Source organism: Thamnophis sirtalis, unplaced genomic scaffold (genome assembly GCF_051295495.1).
Source record: "Thamnophis sirtalis isolate CommonGarterSnake01/CBP01778 unplaced genomic scaffold, rThaSir2_p1.2 scaffold_4, whole genome shotgun sequence".
NCBI classification, from domain to species: Eukaryota; Metazoa; Chordata; class Lepidosauria; order Squamata; family Natricidae; genus Thamnophis; species Thamnophis sirtalis.
The window spans coordinates 42,451,525-42,466,790 of record NW_028261384.1 but is presented as its reverse complement, the minus strand read 5'-3'; the positions used below and the strand labels follow the sequence as shown (position 1 = coordinate 42,466,790).

The 15,266-nt window shown below is 34.4% G+C and overlaps 1 protein-coding gene across 3 annotated transcripts in view; it reads right to left on the bottom strand.

Annotated features, from left to right (window-relative positions):
- Positions 1–15,266, bottom strand: part of TAX1BP1 (Tax1 binding protein 1) — a 46,598-nt gene that overhangs the window by 3,198 nt on the left and 28,134 nt on the right. For 2 of the 3 annotated variants that reach the window (XM_087712805.1, XM_087712806.1), the window contains exons 10-17: positions 15,055–15,198; positions 10,502–10,595; positions 8,646–8,764; positions 7,562–7,687; positions 6,188–6,259; positions 4,567–4,747; positions 4,193–4,341; positions 689–774 (exon numbers count right to left, since the gene is read on the bottom strand). In XM_087712805.1, coding sequence (XP_087568931.1) covers positions 689–774; positions 4,193–4,341; positions 4,567–4,747; positions 6,188–6,259; positions 7,562–7,687; positions 8,646–8,764; positions 10,502–10,595; positions 15,055–15,198 — 971 coding nt within the window. The remainder of the gene's footprint in view (positions 1–688; positions 775–4,192; positions 4,342–4,566; positions 4,748–6,187; positions 6,260–7,561; positions 7,688–8,645; positions 8,765–10,501; positions 10,596–15,054; positions 15,199–15,266) is intronic. The other variant, XM_087712807.1, reaches the window with a different exon arrangement.

Genomic DNA, 15,266 nt, shown 5'->3' with positions numbered 1-15,266 from the left:
GCATGAAATGAAAACAATAGAAGGATACTAAAGTGAAATTTATTTTGTATAAAGAATGATAAAATAGTTAAGAATAGGGAGATGCAGAAACATTAAGATATATTCAAAGGAAGGAAGTGATGGCTCAGCAGTTAAAGATGCTGAGCTTGTTAGCTGGAAAGCCCAGGCCAGTCTAGGTTCAAGATCCAAGCATTGGTCAATTGGGGGTGGGGGGAAGCTCCCATTACCTGCCACAGTTTCTACCCACTTAGCAGTTTGAAAGCTTGCAAATGTGAATAGATAAATAGGTACCACTTTTGTGGGAAGCTAAAAGTGTCCCAGCATAGTCATGTCACACAACTATGGAAAATGTCTTCAAACAAAACTGGCTCTCTCACAACTAAGAAAGGGAGATGAGAACCACCCTTAGAGCTGTAAACTACTGGACAAGGGAAACCTTTATTTTTACATTCAAAGGACCCAGTATTTTTATAATTCCAATTTTGGAAATGAATGGAAAATCATTATTTTTCCAACTGTAAAAATTGAAATTCAACTCTTCTTAGAGTTCAAGATCTGGGACCTAATCCAGTGAAATTTCATTCAGTTTTGTCCCAATCCACCACAATCACATAATATATAACAGTGGAAGCTGGCAAGAAATCTCTGGTGTTAATTTGAAAACACAGCTTTGGCATTAGTACCTTACCTAGAATCAAAACAAAAGCCTGTCCCACGTTCACGTAAGTGCGGTTCTGATGGATCTGGAGCTGAAGGTGCACTTGCTTCATCAACCTAAAAAGGAAGTGTTTGATTTTATTGAATGTATTTTTTTTTCCTCACAGAATTGTTGTCATTTTTATTATTACTATGGCTACTTAAATTAACAACCAACTAAATAATGCATGAGATATTTGTGTGAAATGGCATTTATCTTACAGATTCACATTGTTGAGACTGTCATTTTCTTTGTTGAAGCAAAGAGCAACCAATGCTGCCTTGAAGCTTTTCCTTGTCTCATCCCTGTTGCTTGCAAATGCAGAAGAGCAAAAGTCTCTTAAAGGACCTGCTGAGGATGTAAGCTGTACATTTTCTTGCAATACCATTAAAACTTGGCAAGTGCTGCTGAGGAAGCTATTATGGGAACCACTTGCAAACACACCCCTTCTCTTTTAGAAATGAATAGAACATCCTGCATTGCAAAACACTACTTCAATAGAAAGACTAATACTTTGACTAGCAATTTTAACACAAATGCCTTGGGGCTACAGTCCTACATAGCTCCTCAAAATAAAAAGCTGTTTTTCATAATACAAAGTAAAACTCCCTATAGCTCCAATTGGATCACCAATAGTGATGAATATTGGAAATTTCATTCTGGAAAAATATTTTTTTCAAAACATTCATTTAACAACAAAATGGTTTGCAGTATTACAGAAATAACAAAAAGAACAAGAAAACTGTACACCAAGGCAGCAAATTTATACATGCTCTCAACTATTCCTCTATTACAACATGAATACAATATGTATTCATTACTCCAAAGTTATGTTTTATTTATATGATCATAATTGTAGCCATAATTAAGTCCATGTAAGAAAGGTATTTAGGTGCACCTAATTTATTTTTTATCTCTGAAATAAACTCTGCTTGAAAAGGCCCTTCAACTACTAAGCCAGCAGTCCTCAAACCTTTTAAACAGGGGGCCAATTCATGGTCCCTCAGACTGTTGGGGAGGGGCAGACCAGCTGGATGAGCATGACAAAGTGGTCGTGTGACTGGGTGCACATGGCCAATATAGTATAATTATACAATACACAAAAATTAAACTTTAATTTGTTAAGCTCTTGGGAGTGGAAAGCAAGTCAGTGAAGGGATGTGGCTGCTTTTGGGGAGGGGGCCTATGAGGAACTTCTGTTTGTCTCTGTCTCTGTCTCTGTATCTCTCTCCCCCTCCCTAAATCTCTCTGCCTCTTTGGCAGCCAGGGAGGCCAAAGATGGACCTCTTTTTGACCTCCAGAACCATAGTGCTGTCCCAAAACAGGCCTGTTTTTTGCCTCCCCAGCCTCCAGGAGGTCGATGGAAGCGGCAGAGCAGGTGGGGCAATGTGGACGGAACAGCTTTGTGGTCCCGTTGGGATGGATTAATCCTTCGGCAGGCCGTATCCGATCCACAGGCCTTAGTTTGAGGAGCCCTATACTAAGCAGTTGGCAGCACAGGGTCAAAGCATATCACATAAAAATTCAATTAGGATTAGGAATAAAATTATTTTATGTCAGTATTACACTAAAGCATTTTTTTAATTAAGAGAAATAATGAACAGCTTTACTGATATTTTTAACCCTTCTACCAGGTATCATATACATAAAAACATTTTTTTTGCTTATTTTAAATGAAAATTACTTAATCAGCTGTGTTATATTGGTGCTTGTCAGATTCCTATTTACCAGTACAAAATAGTTAGCATCCTATTTTTTCCGCTAAATATCTTTGCCTAGCCAGTTAATTCCTTTTTCTATTGACAAGTTGAAAAGCCATATTATAACGTCTATTTGATGTAAGATGAGAACCATTTCTGAGAAGAGACATATACTTGCCCAAAGTTAGATCTCATTTGGGCACATTAGGATCCTAATGCCTCATTACAAAAACTAAGCTATGTCAGCAAATGAGCACAAGATTTAAGCTCTGTTCCTCTTGGGTTTGCAAAAGGGTAAAGCACATAGATTAGAAAGAACACTCTCCTAATTAAACTGCAGCAAACATCTAGAGAGAAGAAAAACCTGTCACCCTACAGTAGTATCTATGCCAAGAATAGTCACATTAAATATGCAAAATGTGAAATAAAGGTAGGCAGGTACACTACGCTTACATTCAAGATGTTAAATAGGCCAAAAAAGTTCTGAGAGTTTCCATAATTATTCCCAGTAATGGACTCAGAAGGCAAAAGGCAAAAAGAGGAAATAAAGTTTTCTTCATTAATAGTACTGTGCACCAAGACTAAAATTATGTTCTCTGAACACTGATCAGTTTCATAAAAGATTAATAGCGATTAACTGTGGCAAACTGGACTAACAAGTCATGATATCACAATATTTGCCACAGTAAAGGATTCTTAAAAAATAATTCTTATTCAAGAGATTCTAAAAGACCACAAAATAATAGTTATCTATTTTACAGCTTTATCACATTTTATTTGAGCTAGCAAATGTCTTTATGCAAAATAGGCATTTATAGAAATTAGTATGTTCATGTTACTGGTAATTGTCTTTATTCAGAAATACTGAAATAAAATCCTGATCTGAATTTTCATGACCCGTCAAAACTGAGCTCGACTAAACCGCGCTGATTAAAGCACATCGCTGACGTCATCAACAGGGCGACAACAGCCAGCGCGGAGAAAGAAGGGCGCTTTAAATAGCGCTTTGAAAGCAAGCCGGTTCAACTTAAGGTAAGGGTTAGGTTTAGGGTTAGGTTAAGGGTTAGGTTAAGGGTTAGGGTTAGGTTTAGGGTTAGGTTAAGGGTTAGGTTTAGGGTTAGGTTAAGGGTTAGGTTTAGGGTTAGGTTTAGGATTAGGTTTAGGGGGGGTTAGGTTTAGGTGTTAATTTTAGGTTTAGGATTTACAGCGTGCTTCTGTCTCCGCGCTGTTGTCGCCCTGTTGATGACATCAGCGACGTGGTTTAGTCGAGCACGGTTTTGTGGTGGAACCCTGAATTTTGTTCATGTGTGGTGAATATTTAATAAATGTTTAACATTAATTGTTACTCTATCAGAAACACTTTTCTTGATATACAAACACCATTACATTCTTTTGAATTCAAAATATAGATTTCGGGAGAGTATTCCAATTAAGATAATTTTTAACGTAACTCCCCATGCCAGCTAGATTAAAGATTTCCAATTTTGGAGCTATGTGTGGAAATTAGTGCTTTGACCATGTTTTTGATCACTTTAACCTTTGAAAAAACATAGTAATTAAAGGCACTGACTAGCAAAGATAAAATCAATTTTTATATCTTTGAATAAATGCCACAACTGACTTACACAATGATAAATGAATGCCACTGATTTTAATGAACTTTCTAAAGTGAGATATTATGGTCATCTCATTTAAACTGGAAACTTTCAGAGAAATATTCAGATATTCTTGGATGGGAGATGTAGGAATAACTTAAATATAAGAAACATAAATGTTATTTTAACTTCAAACTTACGTTATTATCCTCAAGATCTTCTAAACCCTCAGGGCGACTGAAATTACGAGCAGGCTGACTGCAAACCACATTATCTTCAAGGTCCCAAGAGGCTGTTCTCATGGGTGGCCTCTGGATGTCATCAGGATAAAAAGCATCATCTGCTCCACCTGAAATCATAATTAGGAGATGAACACCAGATTATATAAAATTATGGTAAGCCTTTTCTGAAAGGCCCTATTACGAAATACCTTTATCTTTAGTTAAAATGCTTGAAAGTAACAGCCACTTTTATCAACAACTACAAATTAATTAAATTGCTTTGAGAACCTGTGATATGCTTCCAAAGGATTTTTTCCTAGTACAACTAATTGACAAAAACTGAATCCTCAAACCTCTAGTTTCCTGGCTTGTGTAGGGATTTCCATAGTGCAGAAGTGGTATACTAGGTAATGTAGCAGGAATCTGCCCATTATCTTCAGAATTAAGATCTGGATTGAGAAAATGTAGTGCCTGCTGAGAAATCTGTCCTTCCTTGATCCTTTCTGTTTGATTTTCTGGTCTCCTTCCAGGTTTCTAAAGAATGGTTGAAAAATAATGCTATGATACAAGGAACAAAACAGTCTTTTAAGGCTGCTTTATTTAGCTTTCTCTTTTCCCATTATCTATAAAAATATTTTTAAAATCTTCATATTTGCAGTACTATAAATGTCTATCTTGATATTGTATCTTGTTTCTTCTTCTTCTTAAGTAATCTAAATTATGTTATACCAAAGAGTATAACATAACTAAAAAGTAATAAAACTTAAATTTATGTAAAACTTCTGATGCAGTTGCTAGTTTAATATTGAATGTTTTAATTCTTAAAACTTCCTTAACTAAAACTTAAACTAATGCCCTTACTTTATCTATATTTACCTAAACAATTTCTAAATTTGATAAAATAAAATCTTTTCTAAAACCAATATGGCTGTTATAATATATCTTATATCTTAATTCTCAGACCCTGAAAAAATACAAATTTGTTTCCAGAGATGAAATACCCATATGTCTTGAGGCTGGGGAAATGAGCTGCTTAATGGTTGGTATGATAATGACATGGAAGAAAACTGTGCAAATTATTTCCTTTTTTTAAATACAGAAATGAGCTGTTGCCACCCTGAAATCATCATCATCACTATCATCATGGCTGGGATACTCTAGTTAACATACACATTTCTAAATTTCTTTGGTTGTAGCAATAGCAATAGCACTATACTGCTTCACAGTGCTTTACAGCCCTCTAAGCCGTTTACAGATCCAGCATATCGCCCTCAACAATCTGGGTCCTCATTTACCAACCTCAGAAGAATGGAAGGCTGAACCAACCTTGAGCCAGATGAGATTCGATCTATCAGACTGCTGGCAGTCAGTGACCAGCAGAAGTAGCCTGCAGTACTGCACTCTAACCACTGTGCCACTGCGGCTCACCGCAGTTATCATACAAACCTATTGCCCTATGTTCTTGTAAATTTTACAAACAAGGTATCTAACAGTTTAAAACTCCCATGATAATTGTACCTTAGTACTCGTTAATTGTTCCAGAAGGTGCAATGAATACTAAAAGGGATGAGTGCTACATGACTTATCACATGACCATTTTCCCGACCAGATAGCACCTCGTGTCTGTCCCTTTTCCTTTGTCAGAAACCTTCCTGACAGGGCTGATTTCCTATCCTTTCTCTGTGGCCATCCCCCCTTTCCTATTGCACCATGTCAAGTCAAACAAGCAACGAGTACCAAGACATTTTCACATCAAATTCATTTTCAAATGTTATGAGTTCTGAAGAAATTGAGTACCAAGATTCCACTGCACCACTTTACAAACTCACATTTAATTATAGCCCAAGATAATTTTTCCTTCTAACTACTACAGTATTCATATTTTGTTCTTGTGCAGTTTTTTGTACTGAAATAGTTCCAAGTGCCACATGACAGATATATATTATCAGTAGTTCACAGATATTAAATCAGTACCTTCTCATTGTTGTGAACTCCTAGGTGAGATGTCAATTCATCTATTTTTTTGTCTTTTTCAGCCAACTGCATCTATTTAAAACACAAATTAAAATAATGTATGTGACTAAAAAAAAGTTCTCCAGGTATATTTTCAGGGTCAGATACTTAATATAAAGAACCAGTATTATTGTCATAATTTATAAGATATGCTCTCAATGTGGGTGTTGGAAAATCACATCATTATTTATTTGGTCTACCTAGTTCTTTATATTGACTGTACTTGGTTTTCGTACTTATGTTTTGTTGAGTTGTTAAGGCTGGTTTCCAAAACTTTCTTAAGTATTAAGGCAAGGCAAAAAAAATGTAATCCATAAATGAGAAATCAGACTTCACACTGTAACCTTTAAACTGGACTCTGCTTTCATTTGGCAAAAATAAAAAGCTGATTTAGCATGTTAAGTATTTTGCTGATATGCATGTTTTATAAAATAGGATGTAAGTACCACATTGGGATGAGGACATAAAGAACATGAAGCAATGAGAGCAAAATAAAAAAATCCCAGTCAATTACCAATTTTAATTTACAGAATTAAGTTTCTAACATAACTATTCCTTATTCATGTATTTTTTAATATAACAAAAACAGAAACTTAGAAAGGTAATTTTAGGGCTGTTCTCTCCTACAATACTTAAGTTTTCTTTCATTGCAAAACAAGAGCTTCTATAGTCACTTATGGTGTGGAAAACAAAGAGCACTTTTCAAGTTAGGCTACTTATTGACAAAAACAATGGTCTTCCTTGTGTAAATGACATGCTGAAACTCATGTTCAGAAGAGCTAGCTCTCTATCATAATAGTCCCAAAGCCAGGAAAATAAATCATTCTGCATCACTGAAAGCAGTACAGAAACAAAGAGGTGACATGTTCAGTGATAATAGTTCTATCGCAGAAATTGGCTTCAATGATTCTATAAAGTGAGCACAGTTAGCCTTTGATTTACAACCACAATAGGAGCTGGAACTTCCATTGCCAAGAAACACAACTGTTAAATGAATCATGTGGGTAAGTGAATCCGATCACCCCCCCCCCCCCATTGACTTTGCTTGCTGTAAGTCCCCTGGAAAAGTTACAAATAGCAATCACGTGACCTCAGGCTCCTGTAACGGTCATAAATACATAAATACCACCCAAATTTTGATCACATGATCGTGGAATGTTTATGTTCAGGTTCAAGTCATAAATCACCCTTTTCAGCACCAGTGTAACTTAAGAATAGTCATTAAATAAATGGTTGTCCCTGTAAACACTTCTATTAATTACCAACTCTAATTTCCCTTGCAAGTGATTTTAATTAGAAGATTGTATAACCATATTAAATAATTGTTAGGCTTACTAGATACTGGTCTTTCACCACAGCTAGTTGTTCCTTCACACTCTCACTAATTTTCACTTGCTCCTTCCATTTCAGTTCCAATTTGGCCAGTTCATCAGCATACATTGTACATTTCAATTTCTCATCCTAAGGAAAAAGAATAAATAATAAGCTTTAAGAAACCCACAAATTATTTTTGCCAGGGCATTTTTTTAACTGAGCATTCAAAAACTGAGTTGCTTATTAATTGCCTCTAATTATATATAATTCGATGTTTTAGCTAAAGAATAAAACAATGAACCCTCTTCAAAGTGTTTAGTAGTCTTCTACTAACGCACAATTCTTTTTCTGTCAAGTAATTTCATTTTGGATTTTGGATCACTACAAACACACTCCATAAAGTTTTGCAACTATCAAGTGCACCCTAAATCCAGAAACAGAAATTTATTGCTTTTAATTTCAATAAGCAGTGCAATCAGTTATGAAATATTATCAAGTGCTAGTAAAATCAAACAAGACTATGAGTAAATCATCTGTAGAATATTATTTGATACTAGTCATGTTCATTGAATTAAATAATTCATTCTCTTCAAGAAAAGGCCAGACACATAATTCATAATCCTATTTCTTTGGGAGTTTACTTTTCATCCCTTTTGATATTGGCAAACCTGTACATGGAAAAAAGCTACGCATTCAGACCTTTCAGCAAATGTTTTTAAATTATTTTTATGCACAGAATAAAAATAGCCTCAGATAGGGCAATACTATGCAGTCCTATCATATGTAACCTAGATAATGCAAATTTATGAATATTTAACAATATATGAATAAAGCAGGACTTATTTCTGAGAAACAATAGATATGAAAGTGCAGATTTCCTCACCAAAAGAATAAATGTCATAAATAGTTGCCGTATGTCATAAATATATTTTGCTATGTGTAGCAGGACTCAGTTCCGATTGACACTTAAATTACTTATAAAAAGATATTAACTTACAAGAACTTTTCAAATACATCCAAGTCAAATGTGGACATAAAATTATTAAAAACACTTAGGTTTCCTATGATGACTCCCTAGTTTCTTCTGTTTTACTGTTTTACTTACTGACAGCATCGGCTTGCATTTCATAAATTTCACTGTTCTGTCAGAAATTTCTTTATTCTTTTCATGATCTTTTTCCTTTTCTGAAAACTCCAAAACTGTATCAGATGAAATGATGCTAACTGCATATATTGAGGAAAAATATAGTTTTGAATGAATAATTCTAATTAAAATGAAGTCTGTTTACATTCTGATGACAACATATTCAAGGGTGCCAGATATTTCTAGTTACTGATTTTTGTTAAAGACAGCAAAAGCATGCTTAAAGCTGAAGGTAAATCAGCATATATATATTTTGGAAGACTGACCCTTTCCCCTCCTCCCACCTGCATTAATAAAATTATTAAAGCAGGATGAACCAGAAGATGATAAGAGAGAACAAATAATCCTCTCTTCTCCCATCAAAGGGAACAGGGAATAAGGATCCTTGCCTAAAAGCTAATTACAAAGCAGTTTGATTCTGCAAACAGGAGAATTCCCCAATCCACTCTCTATCTTATTCTGGAAAGATACCTGAAATGGATAGCCTCCCCAGATAAGACTGGCAAAGGAGAACTGTGAAGTGTAAAATAATAGGCAGTGTTTTCACATGCCTTCTTTATGACAACATCAGTTTTAGTCATTACCAAAAACAAAAACTAAAAAAGGAGTAGTATAGTTCTTTTATTTTTAAAAGAAAAATAAAACAGTGATTCTTGCTAATGTTAGTTTTAAAAAATATACAAGTAGGGATAAAGTTTAGGATTGTCACCATTCTTCAAGGCTAAAGATTGGATCTATGCAGCACAGATGCCAAGATTATTGGTAGGCAGTCTGCAACAGAATGATGGGGAAGATCCAGATTCTGAGCTCTGAATTGACTGCTATACCAACAATCACAGTTAGTGGAGGAAAAAAATCTCCCTAATCTTGCTAGACTCTGTCCTGTCTGGTGCCCAAAAGAGCAGAGAGGAACTCAATCATGGTTGAAAGAAAATACCTGGCATTCTACTGGAGCCAGAGTCCCTAAGAAGACAGAAATAGCTCGCCACAAACTATTTCACCTCATGATCTTCTTAAACTCCTTAGATCTGGTTTTGTAGCAGCACCAGATAAAAAGAGCTGAGCTCTAATCATTTCCCAACTATAGCAAATGACTAGTAATCTTCTAAAAAAAGGAACCAAGGGGAGTTTAAACAAAGACTTGCAAACTAAGTGCAAGCTAAATGCAATTTTGAACTGGGAAGTGATTGCCTCTTTTAAATGAGGATGTAAGTTCTGATTTTGCCTATCAGAAAAAGGAAGAGGAGCATTCCATACACTTTTCACCATTAACAGAAAATTACTGCTTTCTGTTATAAAAACACTAAGAAATGCTAATTATAAACAGTAAGGTTGATGATATATGTTTAATGCATATGATATAGCTATCTAATTAAAATCTACAATTACTATGCATCATTTCAACATCATGACAGAAGATAGCATGGAGATTTATTTATTTATTTATTTACATGTTTAACTAAATCATAGATCAAAGATAAGTTCTCTCCTCATCCTCTGGAATGAAAAGAAAGAATTCCTACAATGATGAAGTTTTTGCATTTAAAAAAAAATATAACTAAAACAAAACATGAAATTCCTAGGCTGTTTCATGAAGACAGCCCTACGTGCATTTGACAAAGCTTTTTCCTTGCTTAAAAAAAAGGCTTCTAATTAATTCATATAGATTTGCATTCTATGCCAATCTTAGCTCCGAAAATACTCTGATTTTAAGTTTTTGAAGAGTTACCAGTGGAAGAGAAGCATGCTATATATGGTTTGGGGGATGTTTAGATTTCAGCTTTATTTTTCTAAGAGAGCACAGGAGGAGCTGATACCTGGAGATGTGGGCAATGTTTTATCACCAGCTTCGACCGTAGAAATTTCCTTTTTTGAGCCATCTGTCAAATTCAGTTGATCCCCTGAAGTTTTCTTTATGAAAAAGATTTTATTTAAAATATTTCTTTCATTAAAAGGATTCTATGGCAAGTTCTTCAAACAAATATAATAAAAATAATCCTTCAGATACAAAACAAATTAAGCAAAACCAAAACTTTGTCTTAAGAATCTTTATCTAAATACCTCAGGAAAAGGGAACCCTTAATACAATGCTATATAATTTGACATAGTCTAGACATCTAACAATACCTGCGAGTCCACCTTTTTTACTCTAAAGCATGGCTGTGATGTAAAAGATTGTAGTAAATTCTCTGTAGAAGGTCAAGGGACATGGATGGTAATATGGAGATGGATGCACCTTTAAATACTTTTAAAAAATGGAATATAGATGGTCCTCGACCTATAACTGTAATTGAGGCCACAAGTTGTAATAATTATAAAACAGGTCACATGTGACTGGAGCTGATTTTATTACTTCTTTTACAGCAGTTGTTAAGCAAATTTGTTCGCTTTGAGGCACTTTTTGCCAGAAACCAAAATTAAGGGAAAATTTTCAGAAAAAACACCCTAATAAATTGCAATCATGTGACCATGGCCACCATTTTATCACAAAACTCATTTTAGGCAAAATAACCTAAATGTGACTTTTGCATATGATAAGCAGTGACCTTAAGTATTATATATCCGTTATTTAAAAATATTTGCATACATACCTCACACTGATTTGAAAATCAAAACCAAATAGAAATGTATTTTAAAATACTAAATATTAACATACATAGAAAATGATATGGGTTGTCTTCAACTTAAAACAGTTCATTTAGTGACAGTCCAATGGTTACAATTACATGGAAAAATGTGGCATAACCATTTTCAGAAGTATGACCTTTGCACCATCCCCATGATCATGTAATCAAATTTCAGATGCTTAGAAACTGATTCATATTTATGACTATTGCGGTATCCCAGGATCATGTGATCAATTTCTGAAACCGTTTGACAAGCAAAATTGATGGGGTAGCCAGATTCACTTAACAGCGGAGTTAGTAATCTATCAACTGCAGGGATTCACTTAACAACTGAGGCAAGAAAGGTTGTAAAATGGGGCAAAACTCATTTAACAAATGTCCCACAATAAAAATTTTGAGCTCCGTTGTCATCGTAAGTTGAGGACTATCTGTATTCACTTTGAATTTTATTGCTTTTTAGTTATGGAAATACCATCAAAAAGGGGCTTTACTTATATAATGTAATATTTAAGTGGTCATAATTAAATTTGAAAAAAAGATGAATTAAAAATTAAAGTATAGTAGGACATTGCAGATATTGAACAGATCAGTATTAAAATTCATCAGCTGTGGTGTGATTATCTTCCTATCAGTAGAACAAAATGGAAATATAAACTTAGCCTAATTTCTTTCCCTTAGCCAGTTATAATTCTTTTGTCCAAATATAATCCTTCAACTAATTTATATTTATCACTCACATGCTTAAAATAATATTTCCTCCTATTTTGGAGTAATTCTAAACTTATTTCTCAGAGTCATGAGAAATGATAAAGGGATGTTAAAGGAAACATGGAGAAATAATATGCATCAAATTATAAATAGTTGTTAGAATATTTAATAAAGTAGGCCATTTTAATGCATCACAAAATTTAGCCTAGCAAGCTTAAGTTGATAGTCTTAAGAATAGATTTCTGGTTGATGTTGGAGTGCTGGAACAGCTGTGGCGAGTGGCTCTCTGCGAAGCCCAGCTGATTTATGCCTGCCTAGAGGTTCTTTGGAGTCAAACGTCACCTTGTAGGTGTGACAAGAAAGGAAGGTCTCCCATAGATTTTGAGTGGAGGACGGTCCACTTTGGTGGATCCAGGAAAAGCTTCCTGACAGGCGGAGAAGAAGACAGTCATTAATGGCTGAACCAGAGCTCTGACAACCAGAATGAAGAAAAGCGGAAAAACAAACAGTGTATTGAACTGGGGTAAGAATTGCCTAATAAACCCAGAATTTAAACTAAATTCACCAAAATGTTTTTGTGAAGAAGAGAGATTCCAGAGAGGAAGAGGGAGGGAATTGTTACTTCTTCCCACCACTGGAAGTGGCGAGTGACCGGATTATACACCCACAGGAAATGAAAGTGAAGTAATGAAATAACTATTTTCATCTGGAAGAGAAAGACTAGACTGAATACCTTAATAAGATAAGTATAATTTAAGATATAGACATGATGTATTTTTATTGAGTTATTTTTTCTAAACCACTTTTTGGCTACATTAAATGAAAGTTCTTTTCTTTTTCCAGACTCCTAATTTCTGCTGGAAATGAAAAAGAAAGCAAGGCTTTCATCTGTTAGCTAAAGTTGGTATATACAAAAAGAAATACTTTAAACTGGTTAGATTTAACAAGAAATTGATAATAGTTGTTTTGAGAACTGCTACATCTGGTGCTAGGAAATGGATTAAAGATTAAATCTTGTTTTGGAAACTACTTTGGGAAATGCAAGATTGGGACAGCTATAGGGAACAATTCTTTCTGAATTTCTGTGGATTATAAATATTTGTGGCTGATGGACAGAAAAAGTGAAAAGACAAATACTTATTTTGCAGACATGAAATAAAACTTTGGGTTTCGCTTGGTATTATTATTATTGTTGTTGTTATTATTATCTTTTATTCATTAAACATGAAACTCAGTCAATTGAACATTTAAAGATGTGCCACAAATATCATTGACTGGTGCTAATGGTTGATTCAGGTTGCTGACAGAATCTTAGATATCAACTAAGTATCTTCTTAAAATATATGATGTTCCTAGTAGCACATTTTTTTTGCAATTCTACTGGGGTTATTGCAGGAAGCTGTAATTTCTTTATGTGTTTTGTAAAATTCTTGGACATGGTACCAACTGCCACAATGACAATGGATATCACTATTACATGCTTCATCCATAGCCATGTAGTTTCGATGGCCAGGTCGCAATATTTCATTATTTTGTCTAGTTCTCTTTCTTCGACTCTGGCATCTCCAGGAACAGCAATGTCAATAAACTGTACACTTCAGCTCTCTACAACTGTGATATCTGGCGTGTTGTGCTCCAAATGAAGATCCGTTTGTATTCGAAAGCCCCACAAGATCTTCACCTTCTCATTTTCAATAACTTTTTCCGCTTTATGTTCTCCTGACTTTTTGGATACAAGTAAATCATATTTTTTAAATAATGACCAGTGAATTAATTTAGCAACTCAGTCATGTCTAGCTTTGTAATCAGTTTGTGCGACTTTGCTGCATTCACATTTTAAATGTAAAACAGTTTCGACTTTGTTACTGCAACCCTTTGTTTGGGTTGTCAGTGGATTTTTATATCTTCGCTTTCGTGGCATTAGTTTGTAGTGCCTATTCTTGAGCAGCCAGTATTAAACCTTCCGTTTCTTTCTTGATAGTTTCCATTTTAAGCCATGTCCATGTAAAGTTGTCATCACATTTTCCTTCAATGTTTTTCAAGTGCTGTCCATGCAAAGCTTTGGTTTTCTATCTATTTAATCTGTCATCCAGCTGTTTTTTCTTATATTCTGCCTTTGTTTCTGTTGTTTTTATGCTGTTCTCCGTTTTCATAGCCTGCAGAAATTTTTCTGTACTTTGGTTCACATAAACATTCAAACTTTGTTTTTCTTCTTCTACAGTTTGATGGACTTGCAATACCCCCCTGCCCCTATCAAGAATCATCAGTTGAAATTATGATCAATAAAAACTAGTGTAACAGAAAAAAATGCAGAAAAACTAGTTTCACTGCAGATATCACATATTTATCTAGGAGAATTGGGAGAAGGAATTTAGCCCATATAAAGTCACAGAAAGAAGAAATTCCTGTTGTAATGGAGAATATATGTGCTATTTTCTCATAATAATTGAGCCTTTCATTCTACTTTGGATGACAGAGATCAATTCTAACATAATTACTTTTGCTAATTGATGAACATTTATTCTGCCAAATCACAATGAATATATTACAAAATTATTCATTATTACCTCCTCTAATACATAATTACTAATATATTTCTTATTAATATACTAATGTATATTTTTCTTCTTCCTTTATAAATAACATATTACACTTTTCTAAAAGCAATTACATTTTTTCAACGATCATCCGACACTACTAAGGATGCTATCCAAGAGTTTAGAAAACATTCAGATAAATGATAAACTAGAATAGACAACTGTTAGCATTCTGAATAAGGATTAACAAGAAGTTGCAAATATAAATGGAGTAAGTTCCTGCATTTTTGCATGTATTATATATAGGCATGACTCTCTTGTCTACTGTCCCCCAGTTCCATTAAATTGCCTGCCTTACTTCCAATGAATAGTTAAAACATTCATGAAACTTAAGTTACCCAACTTGGAGTAACTGTGAACTTTGCTTTTTCAAAGATATGCATTCTATTGTCTGCTTCATCCAAAATAAAAAATTGATTGTATAAACATACAACTTACATGGTTAATATATTTATTGACTTGTTTTTGCAACTTCTGGCATTCTTTAAACTTTTCCTTGTAATGATCAGCAGCCATCTGTAGACGGAGCTTTAAATCTTCAACTTCTCTGCGTAGTTCTCTCTCTGCAACATTTGATGTTCCCTTTCCCCAAACAAAAACATATTCTTTAAAAAGAGTTTTTTCCACATTTAAGCTTTTAAGTCAACATA